Source organism: Chiloscyllium plagiosum, unplaced genomic scaffold, assembly GCF_037043375.1.
Source record: "Chiloscyllium plagiosum isolate Xiang-an unplaced genomic scaffold, Cpla_swu_hap1 HiC_scaffold_24, whole genome shotgun sequence".
In the NCBI taxonomy this organism is placed as follows: Eukaryota; Metazoa; Chordata; class Chondrichthyes; order Orectolobiformes; family Hemiscylliidae; genus Chiloscyllium; species Chiloscyllium plagiosum.
The window spans coordinates 64227170-64241686 of NW_028270162.1; the positions used below are offsets into that span (position 1 = coordinate 64227170).

At 42.2% G+C, this 14517-nt stretch overlaps 1 protein-coding gene across 4 annotated transcripts in view; it reads left to right on the plus strand.

Moving 5' to 3' along the window:
* The window catches only part of med15 (mediator complex subunit 15), a 168562-nt gene that overhangs the window by 58262 nt on the left and 95783 nt on the right, over window positions 1-14517 (plus strand). For all 4 annotated transcript variants that reach the window (XM_088000269.1, XM_088000271.1, XM_088000270.1 and 1 more), the window contains one exon: window positions 12739-12960. In XM_088000269.1, the coding sequence (XP_087856395.1) occupies window positions 12739-12960 (222 nt within the window). The remainder of the gene's footprint in view (window positions 1-12738; window positions 12961-14517) is intronic.

A 14517-nucleotide genomic window follows, 5' to 3' on the forward strand; every position in this document is an offset into this window, starting at 1 on the left:
AATTTCAGATATAAGAATCAAAGGAACACATGAGTTTTGTTTATGGTGAGCAGTTCACTGTGAGCTCCTGAGAAAGTTGCTGAGCATTGGTGAGAGTGTTGTGTGATGAGGAAGGAAGGTCAGGATCTCTGAATATGCCCTTGATATTTGCTCACTTGATATTTGCTAACAGATGAAAGTCTTGGGGCAGGTTTTCTGATCCCCTGAGGTAAACAGGTAGTTCGGAAGTGTCTTGTGGCAATTCCTCTCAAACAGGTACTCAGGTTTGGGTACAGTTGAAGGGGATAGTCTCTCAAAAGAAAATATAAGAGGCAGTCAGACCCTGGGCACTAAGAATGAAACTCCTCTCAGGCAGGGTTTGACAAAATTAAAAAGAATAATTGTTATAGGAGACTCTTCTGTCAAGGGCACAGACAGGAAATTCTCTGGCAGTGAATGTGAATCTAGGAGAGCATGTTGCTTTCCTAGTGCCAAGATTAAGGATGTCTCTCAACATTTGAAGAATATTGTTAAAAGGGAGAAAGAAGCCTGCAGTTATTGTACTCATTGGTAGGAACCAATATGTACAATACTTCCAAATAAGTATAACCTGGAACTATAACCTGGTATTGTGTGTTTTTTAACATTGGTAGAAGCGATATAGTTAGGGAAAAGGTTACAGAATGATTATAAGAGGTTAGGTAGAAGATTTTAAAAATAGAACCTCAAAAGTAGTAATCTCTCAGTGCCAAGCTTGAATGAGGGAAGGAGTACAAAAATAAAGGAGATAAATCAGTGGCCGAAGAGATGGTGTAATGTTCAGGAATATTGGGATCATTGGGACCTCTTCTGGGGCAGAAAAGTGCTGATCACAAGAGATGGGTTTCACCTGAACTGAAAATGGAGCAATATCGTGGCGGTGAGATTTCTGTTAAGTGTGTCTATAAACTATTAGCGAGATGGGGTGGAGGGGTCTAATAGGAGAGTAAATACAGAGGAACCTTGATCATCCAAATATCAATTATCCGAATATCGATCCATAGGCAATCTCGAGGTCCCGATATTGCATCAAGGACCTATTTCCAACACTGATCGCGTCTTTTGTTTACGGCGATTAAAAGTGAACTCGGCTCACAGAAATGCTGCCGAGAACAGTCCTGGACTGATGGGAGCCCAGGCACCCCCTCCAAATGACTCACCGCCCGCCCTCTCGCCCCACACATGGAGTTGGGGGTGTGGCGGCGTTGTGGCGGGACGGGGGTGTTGTTGGACAGGGGTGCAGTGTTGGACGGAGTTTGGGGGAGGGTGGAGGGGTGAACGGGGTCAGTGTTGGACAGGGTTGGGGGTGGGGGGGGGGCGGTGTTGGACACGTTGAGCGGGGGGTGTCTGGTGTGGGGGTGCACACGGGAGGGTGTTGGACAGGTATGGGGGGGGGGGGGGGAAGCAGGTGGGCGGGGTCTCGCATGCGGTGTGCTGCTGTCTCATGGAGAGTGGAGTTAACAGAAAACTTCGAGCCCCAGAGGAAAGGCATTGAATCAATTAATCCGAATAATCAATTATCTGAACAAAATACTGCCTGCCCATCTCGTTTAGATAATCGAGGTTCCCCTGTAAATAGATGAGGATGATTCTGAATCTGAAAAGGACTAGTTGATTAGGAAAGACAGGCAAGAGCAAGTCAGAAAATGAAGTAACTCTGAAGAATGAATTGCATTTATTTCAATGCAAGGGGTCTTATAGGTAACGCTGATGAACTCTGAGCATGTTTGGGAACGTGGGATTGGGAAGTCATAGCTATTACAGAAACTTACCTGAGGGATGGACAAAACTGGCAGCTCAAAATTACACGATTCAGATGCTATAAGAAGGGTAGAAAGAGAGACAAAAGAGGAGGGGCACTGGTGTTTTTGATAAAGGAATACATTACTGCTGTAACCAGGCAAGCTGTTTCTGAAAAATCGTGCAGTGAAAGTAGATGGATTGAAATTAGAAATAAGAAAGGGATGATCCCCTTGATAGGATTGTACTCTGGACCCCCAATGATCAGAGGGAAATTGAGGATTGAATACGTAAACAGATTTCAGACATTCGTAAGAGTAATAAGGTTGTAATAGTAGATGATTTTAATTTTCCAAGCATTGTCTGTAACCACCACAGTGTCAAAGGTTGAGATGGTGAAGAATTTGTTAAATGTGTTGAAGATTTTTTTCTTTATCAATATGTAGATGTTCTTATTAGAGAAGGAGCAAAACCTGACCTTCTCTCGGGCAGGGTAAGTGACTGAAGTGATGGTGGGGGAACACTTTGGATCATAATTCTATTTGTTTTAAAATAGTTATGGAAAAGGATAATCCTTCTGCAAATTTTAAAGTTTTTAATTGGACTAAGGCAAATTTTAATGATATGAGACAAGAACTTTTAAAAGTTGATTGGCGTAGACTGTTCACAGGGATGTCTGATTAATAGGAGGCTTTCAACGTGCAATAATGAGAGTTCAGAGTCATTATGTTAGAGTGAAAGGTAAAGCTGGTAGAATTAGAAAACAATGGATCAATAAAGATATTGAGTTTATAATCAAGAAAAGACAGGAATCAAATATTAGATTTTGACATCTCGTTCAAATGAATCTCTTGAACGATATAAAGAATTTCTTAAGAGGGAGATCAGGAAGGCAAAGAGATAACTGGCGGATAAGATTAAGGATGATCCAAAGAGATTTTTCAGGTATATTAAAAGCAAAAGAACAACTAGACAGAGAGCTCTTAACAATCAAAGAGATCATCCTTGTTTGAACCTCAGGCAGGAGGTGGCAAAGATATTAAATGAATATTTCTCATCAGTTTTTACTTTAGAGAAAGAAATGGAGGCTCGAGAACACAGAGAAATAAATATTGATGTTTTGAAAACTGTTCACATTACAAAAGGGGAAGTTTTGGAGGTCTTAGAAACTATAAAGGTGGACAAGTCTTGGGGACATGATTTTATGTATCCCAGGACGTTGTGGGAGGTTAGGAAGGGAAGTGCAGGGCTCCTTGCAGAAATATTTGTATCTATAAGTATGGGTGAGGCGTCGGATGACTGGAGAGTGGCTAATGTTGTGCCTTTGTTTAACAAGAGAAGTAAGGAGAAGCCTGGCAACTATAGACCTGTGAGTTTGACTTCGGTGGTGGGTAAATTGTTGGAGGAGATTCTGAAAGGTAGGATATATATGGGGGATTCGGAGAACCAAAGAATGATTAGGGATAGTCAGCATGATTTAGTGCGAGAGAAATCATGTCTCACAAACTTGTTTGAGTTTTTTGATGAAGTAACCAAGAAGATTGTTGAAGGTAGAGTGGTGGATATTGTTGACTTGGACTTCAGATCAGCTTTTGACAAGATTCCACATAGTAGACTAATTAGTAAAGTTAGATCACATGTGATTCAGGGTGAGCTTGTCAGTTGCATACAAAATTGGCTTAACAACAGAGACAGAGGGATGATGGAAGATTCTTTTTCGGACTGTTGGTCTGTTCCCAGTGGTGTTCCACAGGAATTGGTGTTGGGCCCACCTTTGTTTGGCACTTATATAAATAATTTAGATGAGAATATAGAAGGCATGGTTTGTAAGTTTGCAGATGACACCAAAATTGGTGGTATGGTGGACAGTAAAGAAGGTTATCTAAGATTACAGAGAGATCATGATCAGGTAGTTTGGGCTGAGGTTAGGAATAGGAAAGGTGAGCTCACCCTGTTAGGAGTTTTTTACAGGCCTCCTAATAGTCCTAGAGAAGTAGAAGAAAGGATTGCGAGGATGATTCAAGAGAAGAGTGAAAGTAATAGGGTGGTTGTTATGGGGGACTTTAACTTTCCTGATATTGATTGGGAAAGCTATAGCTCAAGTTCGTTAGATGAGTCAGTGTTTGTCCAATGTGTGCAGGAGGGTTTCCTGACACAATATGTAGATAGGCCAACAAGAGGTGAGGCCATACTGGATTTGGTTCTGGGTAAAGAACCAGGCCAGGTGTTAGAATTGGAGGTAGGTGAGCACTTTGGGGACAGTGACCACAATTCGGTGACTTTTACTCTAGTGATGGAGAGGGATAAGTGTGCACTACAGGGCAAGAGTTATAGCTGGGGGCAGGCAAATTATGATGCGGTGAGGCATGACTTAGGATGTGTGGCTTGGAAAAGTAAGCTTCAAGGTAAGGGCGTAATTGATATGTGGAGCTTGTTCAAGGAGCAACTATTGAGTCTCCTTGATAAGTATGTACCTGTCAGGCAGGTAGGAAAGGGTCGTGTGAGGGAGCCGTGGTTTAATAAGGAATTGGAATCCCTTGTTAAATTGAAGAGGGTGGCCTATGTAAAGATGAGGCGTGAAGGTTCAATTGGGGCGATTGAGAGTTATGAGGTAGCCAGGAAGGATCTGAAGAGAGAGCTAAGAGCAGCAAGGAGGGGACATGAAAAGTCCTTAGTTGGTAGGATTAGGGAAAACCCTAAGGCTTTCTATAGGTATGTCAGGAATAAAAGAATGACTAGGGTAGGAATAGGTCCAGTCAAGGATAGTAGTGGGAAGTTGCGTGTGGAGGCTGAAGAGATTGGGGAGACACTGAATGAATACTTTTCGTCAGTATTCACTCAGGAACAGGACATTGTTGTCGATGTGAATACTGAGTCACAATTAAGTAGAATGGATGGCTTTGAGGTATGTAGAGAAGAGGTGTTGGAAATTCTGGAAAGGGTGAAAATAGATAAGTCCCCTGGGCCTGATGGCATTTATCCTAGGATTCTCTGGGAAGCAAGGGAGGAGATTGCAGAGCCATTAGCCTTGATTTTTATGTCCTCATTGTCTACAGGAATAGTGCCAGAAGATTGGAGGCTAGCAAATGTGGTTGCCTTGTTCAAGAAGGGGAGTAGGGATAACCCTAGTAACTATAGGCCGGTGAGTCTCACTTCTGATGTGGGCAAAATCTTAGAGAGAACTGTAAGGGATAGGATTTATGAACATCTGGATAGGAATAATGTGATCAAGGATAGTCAGCATGGTTTTGTGAAGGGCAGGTCGTGCCTCACAAACCTTATTGATTTTTTGAGAAGGTGACTAAGGAGGTGGACGAGGGGAAAGTGGTAGATGTGGTGTATATGGATTTTAGTAAGGCGTTTGATAAGGTTCCCCATGGTAGACGACTGCACAAAATACGGAGGTATGGCATTGAGGGTGAGTTGGAGGTTTGGATTAGGAGTTGGCTGGCTGGAAGAAGACAGAGGGTAGTAGTTGATGGCAAAGGTTCATCTTGAAGTGCCGTCACTAGCGGTGTTCCGCAAGGATCTGTTTTGGGACCATTGCTGTTTGTCATTTTTATAAATGACCTGGAGGAGGGGTTAGAAGGTTGGGTGAGCAAGTTTGCGGATGATACGAAAGTCGGAGGAGTTGTAGACAGTGAGGAAGGATGTGGCAGGTTACAGCGGGATATAGATAAGCTGCAGAACTGGGCAGAAAGGTGGCAAATGGAGTTCAATGTAGCTAAGTGTGAGGTGATTCACTTTGGTAAGAGTAACAAAAAGATGGGGTACTGGGCTAATGGTCGGATACTTGGTAATATGGATGAGCAGAGGGATCTTGGTGTCCATGTACACAGATCTTTGAAAGTTGCCACCCAGGTAAATAGTGCGGTGAAGAAGGCATATGGCGTATTGGCTTTTATTGGTAGAGGAATTGAGTTCCGGAGTCCTGAGGTCATGTTGCAGTTGTATAAGATTCTGGTGCGGCCACATCTGGAGTATTGTGTGCAGCTTTGGTCGCCATACTATAGGAAGGATGTGGAGGCACTGGAACGGGTGCAGAGGAGGTTTACCAGGATGTTGCCTGGTATGGTAGGAAGATCGTATGAGGAAAGGCTGAGGCACTTGGGGTTGTTTTCATTGGAGAAAAGAAGGTTTAGGGGTGACTTGATAGAGGTGTACAAGATGATTAGGGGTTTAGATAGGGTCGACAGTGAGAATCTTTTTCCACGTATGGAGTCAGCTATTACAAGGGGGCATAGCTTTAAATTAAGGGGGGGTAGGTATAGGACAGATGTTAGGGGTAGGTTCTTTACTCAGCGAGTCGTGAGTTCATGGAATGCCCTGCCAGTAGCAGTGGTGGACTCTCCCTCATTATGGGCATTTAAGCGGGCATTGGATAGGCATATGGAGGATAGTGGGCTAGTGTAGGTTAGGTGGGCTTGGATCGGCACAACATCGAGGGCCGAAGGGCCTGTACTGCGCTGTATTCTTCTATGTTCTATGTAATTAGGACAATAGGCTGAGGAGTGGCAGATTAAGTTTAATTTGGACAAATGCAAGGTATTGGATTTTGGTAAAACAAACAAGGGCAGAACTTAAGCAATTAAAAGTAGAGTCTTGGGTAGTGTTGTAGAACAGAGAGACCTAGGGGTTCAGGTCCATAATTCTATAAAGTTTGCATCTCATGTAGACAGTGTGGTTAAGAAGGTGTTTAGCACACTTACCTTCATTTCTCAGACCTTTCGAGTATAAGAGTTAGGATGTCATGCTGAGGTTATACAGGAAGTTGGTGAGGCCTCACCTGGAGTGCTCTGTCCAGTTCTGGTTACCCTGTTATAGGAAAGATGTTATTAAGGTGGCGAGGGTTCAGAAAAAATTTACAAGAATGTTGCCAGGAATGGAGGGTTTGAGTTATAAGGAGAGGCTGGATAGGCGATGACTTTGTTCCACTGGAGCAAAGGAGGTTGAGAGGTAACCTTAAAGGTTTATAAAATCATGAAGGCTATAAATAAGATGAATTGGTGGTGCATTTTCCATCAGATGAGGGATTTCAAGACTAAAGGGCATATATAAGTGAGAGGAGAGAGATTTGAAAAAAACAAGAGAGGGAATTTTTTTTACACTGTGTTTCATGACTGGAATTAATTTCCAGAAGAAGTGATGGATTTGGGTACAGTTATACTGTTTGAAAGACATTTGGATAAGTACATGAATCAGAAATGTCTGGAGGAATATGGACCAAGCGCGGACTAGTTTAGTTTGGAATTATGGTCGCGATGGACTGGTTAGATTAAAGGTTCTGTTTCCATGTTGTATGATTATGATATTTTGCATACCATGGAAAATTGAGGTGACTTTTGTGTATTATCTTAGGATGTTGAGTATACAATCCAAATGAACACCACAGGGCAAAGGGCAATTGTAAATGTGCATAACTCTGGTATTGTACTCCTTGTGAAATTAGATCTACAACCTAGACCATTCATTTTTAAATTGAGTTTAACCATCGTGTTAATTGAAGGTTCACCCTGGGGTCAATTTACAAATATACTTTAACCTCATTTTGCACATTAGGTGCTTTTTGGTGCAAGATCAGAAAAACAGTAATATCTTCATTTTATTTAGCAGGTCAAAGTCAGTAAATGGATAGCCATTCCAGTGCTGGGCTACTGTTCCTCTGAACTTTGCATCCTCACTTCTGTGCACTGGAACATATCAAAATTATGGTAGTAATAAAAGTTTATGTCTGTATGTACAGAACAGATGTCAGTTTTAAATCAAAAGTTATTGTCCCTGTAGTTTTCAGTGATGTGGTGCTCTCTCCTTCAGTCGAACATGCAGCAAGCCACAGATCCTATATTTTCTTTCTTGTTTTTATCTTTGTTGCATGAATACATAGGAGCTGGCCATTCAGCCTCTTCTGCCTGCTTCGGCATTGTAGATCATGGTTGATCACCTGCTTCAATGCCATATTCCCTGATGTAATTAGTAACAAGGAATCTATCAACTCCTTGAGTTTCAATTAGTGAGCTTTTACAGTCCCTGTGATAGAGAATTAGAATACAGAACATAGAACATTAGAGCGCGGTACAGGACCTTCAGCCCTTGATGTTACACTGACCTGTGGAACCAATCTGAAGTCTTATCTATCCTATGCTGTTCCATTTTCATCCATATGTTTATCCAATGACCATTTAAATACCCTTAAAGTTGGTGAGTCTACTACAGTTGCACACAGTGTGTTCCATGCCCCTACTACTCTCTGAGTAAAGAAACTACCTCTGACATCTGTCCTATATCTAACACCCCTTAATTTAAAGCTATGTCCCCTCACGCTAGCCATCACATTCCGAGGAATAAAGCTCTCACTGCCACCTTACATAACCCTCTAATTATCTTATATGGCTCAATTAAGTCACCTCAATCATCTTCTCTAGCGAAAACATCCTCAAGTCACTCAGTCTTTACTCATAAGACCTTCTCTCCATACCAGTCAACATCCTAGCAAATCTCTAGCATTCCAAAGCTTCCCCTAGGACATGCTGCCTCCACTGCCAGATCAAAGCCACTTGCCAACTGAAGGAAGAATGCCTCACCTTTATGGGCTCTGACAGCATTCCAGCAATTGTACTAAAAACTTGTGCTCCAGAGCTTGCCACTGCCATAGCCAAACTGTTCCAGTACAGCTACAATACTGGCATCTATCCAACTATTTCTGATTAGATTAGATTAGATTACTTACAGTGTGGAAACAGGCCCTTCGGCCCAACAAATCCACACCGACCCTCCGAAGAGCAACCCACCCAGACCCATTCCCTATATTTACCCCTTCATCTAACACAACGGGCAATTTAGTATGGTCAACTCACCTAACCCGCACATGTTTGGACTGTGGGAGGAAACTGGAGCACCCGGAGGAAACCCACGCAGACACGGGGAGAATGTGCAAACTCCACACAGACAGTTGCCTGAGATGGGAATTGAACCCGGGTCTCTGGCGCTATGAGGTAGCAGTGCTAATCACTGTGCCACCGTGCCACCCACTATGTGGATAATTGCTCTGGAATGTCCTATACACAAAAAGCAGGACATACCTAATCCAGCCAATTTCAGTCCTATCTACCTTCAGTTACCAGCAAAGTGGTGGAAGGTGGCAGGCTCATTGGTAAGCCCTGCTGCATCACAGTGCCAGGGACCCAGGTTCAATTCATGCCTTGAGCAACAGTGTATGTGGAGTTTTCACATTCTCCCCGTGTCTGCATGGGTTCTGTCAAGGTAGTTGGTTTCCTCCCAAAGATGTGCAGGCACTTTGGATTAGCCATGGTAATTACAGGGATACAGTGGGTGGGTGGGATGCTCTTTGGAGGCTCAATTAAATACAATGGACCAAATGGCCTCAAATGCACTGTAGGGATTCTATGGTTCTGCTCAGCAACACCAGCTTACTGATGCCCAGTTTGAGTACTATCTACAAGATGCTCTACAGAAATTCACCAAAGGTCCTTAGACAGCACCTTCCAAACCTGTGGTCATTTCTATCTAGAAGAACAAGGGCAACAGATACATGGGGGCATCATCACTGCAGGTTCCCCTCCAAGTTACGCACCATCCTGGCTTGGAAATATATTTTCTTTCCTTCAGTGTTATTAGGTCAAAATTTTGGAATTCCCTCCTTAACAATATAGTGGGTCTACCTAGTCTGCACAGGATGCTCTTCGGAGAGCTGGTGCAGGCCTGTTGCGGGCTGACTGGCCTATTTCCACACTGTAGGGATTCTGTGATTTTAGATGAATTGATAAGTTTCAAGGGATCACAAAGAAACTATTTCCATTGCGGGGAATTCCAGAATGATCAGAACAAACCTGTCATGAATGAAATTTGAGCAGTTTTACACACAAAGGACAGAAGTTTGGAACTTGTATCCGCAAATATTAGATTTGTTTTAAAAATGAAGTTAACAGATTTTTGTTAACCAAAGAAGTTAAGAGATGAGGCAGGAGTGGCTATATGGAGCTAGGTCACACATCAACTATAATTTCATTGAATGGGGAACCGAGTTTTGAGACCTTAATGATGCCCTCTTGTTTCAGTTTTCTTGTGTTCCTTGATTTAGTTGCAAGTATCTCCAACTTCAGTTCTGTGAAATCACCATTTGAAGGTTCCAAATGGTATGATATGGCATGATTCATTGTGCTTGTGTCACTTTTTAGCGATTCATGCCATTTTTCCAGCTATTTTCCTCTTGGCTTGGGAAATGCTTCTTTGTTCAAATAAAAATACCCTTTGAAAGGTTTTGTTGAATTTGATTCCAGCATAATTTTTCGCAATGCATTCCAGAATACCACAACTTGCCGTAGAAAAATATTTCTCCTCTTTCTGAAATCTATCCTGTGTTTACAATCCTTCCTGTCAGTATGAACAGTTTCTTCCCCTTTACTCCATTGAAACCTTCATGATTTTGAGCATCTCAATTAAATAGCCATTTAACTTTCTCTGTCCTAAAGAAAACAAGGTCAATTTTTCTGATCGATGCTATTGATTTCTGCACCCCTGCCCTTAACACAATTTACAGAAAATAAATCTTAAAATTACTTACAGTGTACATAAATTGCTAAGTTGCTAACTGCTAAATTGCAGGTCAGCTGGTAGAGACCTTTTCAGACATTTTCATCAAGGTGGAGCCTGTCAGGTGTCGCTCCCTCAGATATGCCAACTATTCAAATTTGGCAATAATGTAGTAGGAGCTGTCTTATAGTGAACCCTTTGCCTGGAGTGTTATTCATGCCTATTTTATGAGAGGGAAAGATTAATTGAAGCAGGGCCCTGCTGCCCCATTGGTAAAATCCAACTTTCACCTTTGCATTTTTTGGAAAGTCTGTGGTAATAAGTTAAGGCCAACAGGTAGAACATAGAACAGCAAAGGAACAGGCCCATAAGCCCATCGTGTTATACAAAACATGACACCAAATTAAACATGACACCCTTTTGCCTGCCATTGGTCCATATCCCTCCATTCCTTGCATATTCCTGTTCTTATCTAAAAGTCCTTTAAATGCCCCTAACCTATCTGCCTCCACCACCATTCCTGACAGTATATTCCAGAATTTGTCCCTCACACCTCCTTTGAACTTCCCCCTGTATGTTGCACATTTCATCTCTGGGGGAAAAAGATTCTGACCGTCAACTCTATCTATGCATCTCATAATTTTGTAGAGCTCTATTGTCTCCCCTCAACCTCCACCACTCCAGAGAAAACAATTCGAGTTTTTCTAGTCTCTCCATATAACTCATACCCTGTAATCCTGGCAAACCGCTTCGACACCCTTTCCAAAGACTCCACATCCTTCCTGTCATGTGACGACCAGAATCGAACGCAATACTCTTAAGTGTGACCTAACCAAAGTCTTATAAAGTTGCAACATGACATCCTGACTCTTGTACTTAATTACTTTAATGCCATACGCTGCCTTTACCACCCTACCTACTCGAGTGACCACTTTGAGAAAGCTATGGACTTGAACCTCTGTACTTTGATACTGTTCAGGGTTCTGCCATTAACTGTACACATTTCCTTAACGTTTGATCTCCCAAAGTGCAGCACCTCACATTTACCCGGATTAAAGTCCATCTGCCATTTCTCTGCCTATATCTGCTGTATCCTTTGACAACCTTCTATACTATCCACAGTTCCACCAGTCTTTGAATCATCAGCAAACTTACTAACCCACCCATCTATATTTCCATCCAAGTCATTTATATATATCACAAATAGCAGAGGTCCCAGTAAGGATCCCTGCAGAACACCAGTAGTCACGGACCTCCAGCCAGAAGAATATCCTTCCACCACTGCTGTCTGCCATCTATTGATGCAATTGAGGAAATAAAAATTGCAAATTTTAAAGCTATTATTAAACAAATGTTTTATAGCATTATTATTTTATTATAGCATTAGTAATACTACTGGGATCATCCTAAAACTAAGTGCTAGGTCATCACCTCCCGATGCCCAGGCCCAAAGGAAGGCAAATCTTTGTTAAAAATGGGAAACAAATCAGGTCACGTGCTTGTTATTGGATTCATTTGTGAAACTGAATAACCCATATCAGTTGAAACTAATATTCTATCTTTATTCTTAAAAGTAGCAATTATTCTTGACCTTGTATTCAGAATTCTGTCTCTTTGAGGCTGTTGGTATATGCCTGGAGAAAGTGAGGTCTGCAGATGCTGGAGATCAGAGCTGAAAATGTGTTGCTGGAAAAGCGCAGCAGGTCAGGCAGCATCCAGGGAACAGGAGAATCGATGTTTCCTGAAGAAGGGCTTATGCCCGAAATGTCGATTCTCCTGTTCCCTGGATGCTGCCTGACCTGCTGCGCTTTTCCAGCAACACATTTTCAGCTGTTGGTATATGCCTACCTAAGATTATTGGTAAGATATTTACACAATGAATGTGCTTCAAACCACTGCAAGTCTAACAGAACAAGTACAGTTTAGTCCTCATCTAACTTCTTTGTCTTACAACTTGTCTTTAGCTGACCAATCCAACACAATTGGGGGTTGACTTAGCTGGACAGTTTGTCATAGTAAGGGATAACTTGGTCCATGTTCTGGCTTTTGAAAAGCTCATCTACTTAGTCTCACAATGGGACCCTCTCACCATCACCCTGCAAGTTTATCCCTTAAAGTGTTTATCCAATTTCCAGTAGAATGTGATTACTACATTTGCTTCCAACACTCTTTCAAGCTGTGCATTCCAGATCCAAACTTGCTGCATAAAAATAAATTATTCTCAACTTGCCTCTGTCTTTGTTGATAATTATCATAAATCCATGTCCTTTGTGTACCCACCCTTCTGTTCAGTTTCCTGCTGAGGAAAGCCAGATTAAAAGACTGGGTTGACCGTCTGATTCTTACCATTTATTCATTTGCCGAATTAGTAGGAAATGTATATAATTCAGATTAAATGTGATTATTTGAACTCTTAATGTTTTATTTCAGGTCCGCTCACAGTTTCCCCAGGGTCAGACAGCCCAGGCCCAAGCACAGGCCCAAGCCCAGGCTCAAGCCCAAGCACAGGCCCAGGCTCAAGCCCAAGCCCAGGCTCAGGCCCAAGCACAGGCTCAAGCCCAAGCGCAGGCCCAAGCTCAAGCCCAAGCACAGGCCCAGGCTCAAGCCCAAGCACAGGCCCAGGCTCAAGCACAAATTGGAGCAGGAGGGCAGGTAAGGAAAGTGATGAAAGTGAGTGCCAACTGGCCTTCACTGCATGAGTTGATTAGCATGTTGTATTATTTCTGGTGGATTCCATATACCTTTCCAGGGTCCTTGTCTGGGTTGTTAATTGCACGCGTTGTAAAGCAAGCTGCTTCTAAATAATACAATAATAAATTGATTCTAAACCTAATTCCTTTTTTCTTCCAGTTTTGCAGCTACTGACAAAACAATTGTACTTTACATTTAGATATTTTTAAATCCGGTTTCGATTGTATTTGGAATGGCAAAAGACATATTGTGTGGACGTAACTTGTTTCACAATCTGGATAAGCATATTACTATTTACCTTGAAATCATTTTTTGAAACATTAACTTAATAATTGCTCAATCTGGAGCTGGCCATAAAGTGGACTTGGGTAGGGAAGATGTGGGATTACTGATAGATTCTGAGGCCAATTTACTGATTTGTAAAATGAATGTCAGAGACAGAGATCTTGTTAATAAGCAGCTGTGGTATTACATACACAAAGAACTATGGGAAATGTTGCTGTTTGCATCTTTGCAAGTTCTTAGCCCTCTAAAAACCTAACTGGTGTGTGTAGCCTGCCCGACATCCTGGACTGCAAGTGTGGAATTACACAGAGGTTGTAATGCAGAAACATACCCTTCGCATACCAGATGCCATTGATATTTATCCTCCACCCGACCTGTTGTCACATATCTCTCACTTCTCCCTCCCTTCAGTTAACTAACTTAATCTTAAATGTTGATGAGGTCTCTGGTTCAGTTACTAACCCTACTAGTGTCACAACTTTGTGAAAGATTAAAATTCTAACTGCTCTCCATCTCCTAGTTTTTCATTAAATTGTACATCTTTGACCCTTGTTCTTGACTTTTGGAAATAGCGTGTTTCTATCTAGCCTTGTGCCTTTAGAATGTTAAATATCTTGATCAAATCTCCCTGTAGTCTGCTCTGTTATAATGAAGAGAACTGCAGTTTTTACAGCATCTTTCTACTTGTGTTTCCTCATATGAGGCAGATTTCCGTGTAACTGCATAGTACCCTGTCTTCTACCTCAGTATTTTCCCTATAATATGGATGCCAAACTGACCTTGCTCAGGTTCTATATGACTTAATTATTACATCCAATAGCACATCTGAAACTAGGAATTGCCGGTTTTACTATCTTGCTAACTTGTGAATCTCATGACACCCCCCAAAATTGTGCATTTATTGAATACAGCCTCTGAGGCAATAAGTTCTGTGGCCTCTGATGAGACAATGTTTGTGCCAAGTTAGCCCAGCCTTCAAGTATTTCTGCTGGGCAGTCATCAGCTGATGTTGAAAAGTGTGGCACTGGAAATGCAGACTAGGTCAGACAGCATCCGAGGAGCAGGAGAGCCAGGCTTATGCCCAAAGCGTTGACTCTCTTACTCCTCAGGTGCTGCCTGACCTGCTGTGCTTTTCCAGCGCCACACTTTGCAACTCTGATCTTCAGCATCTGCAGTCCTCACTTTCTCCTAGTCATCAGCTGGTTACAGGTGACCAGGATGGCTGCCACGAAT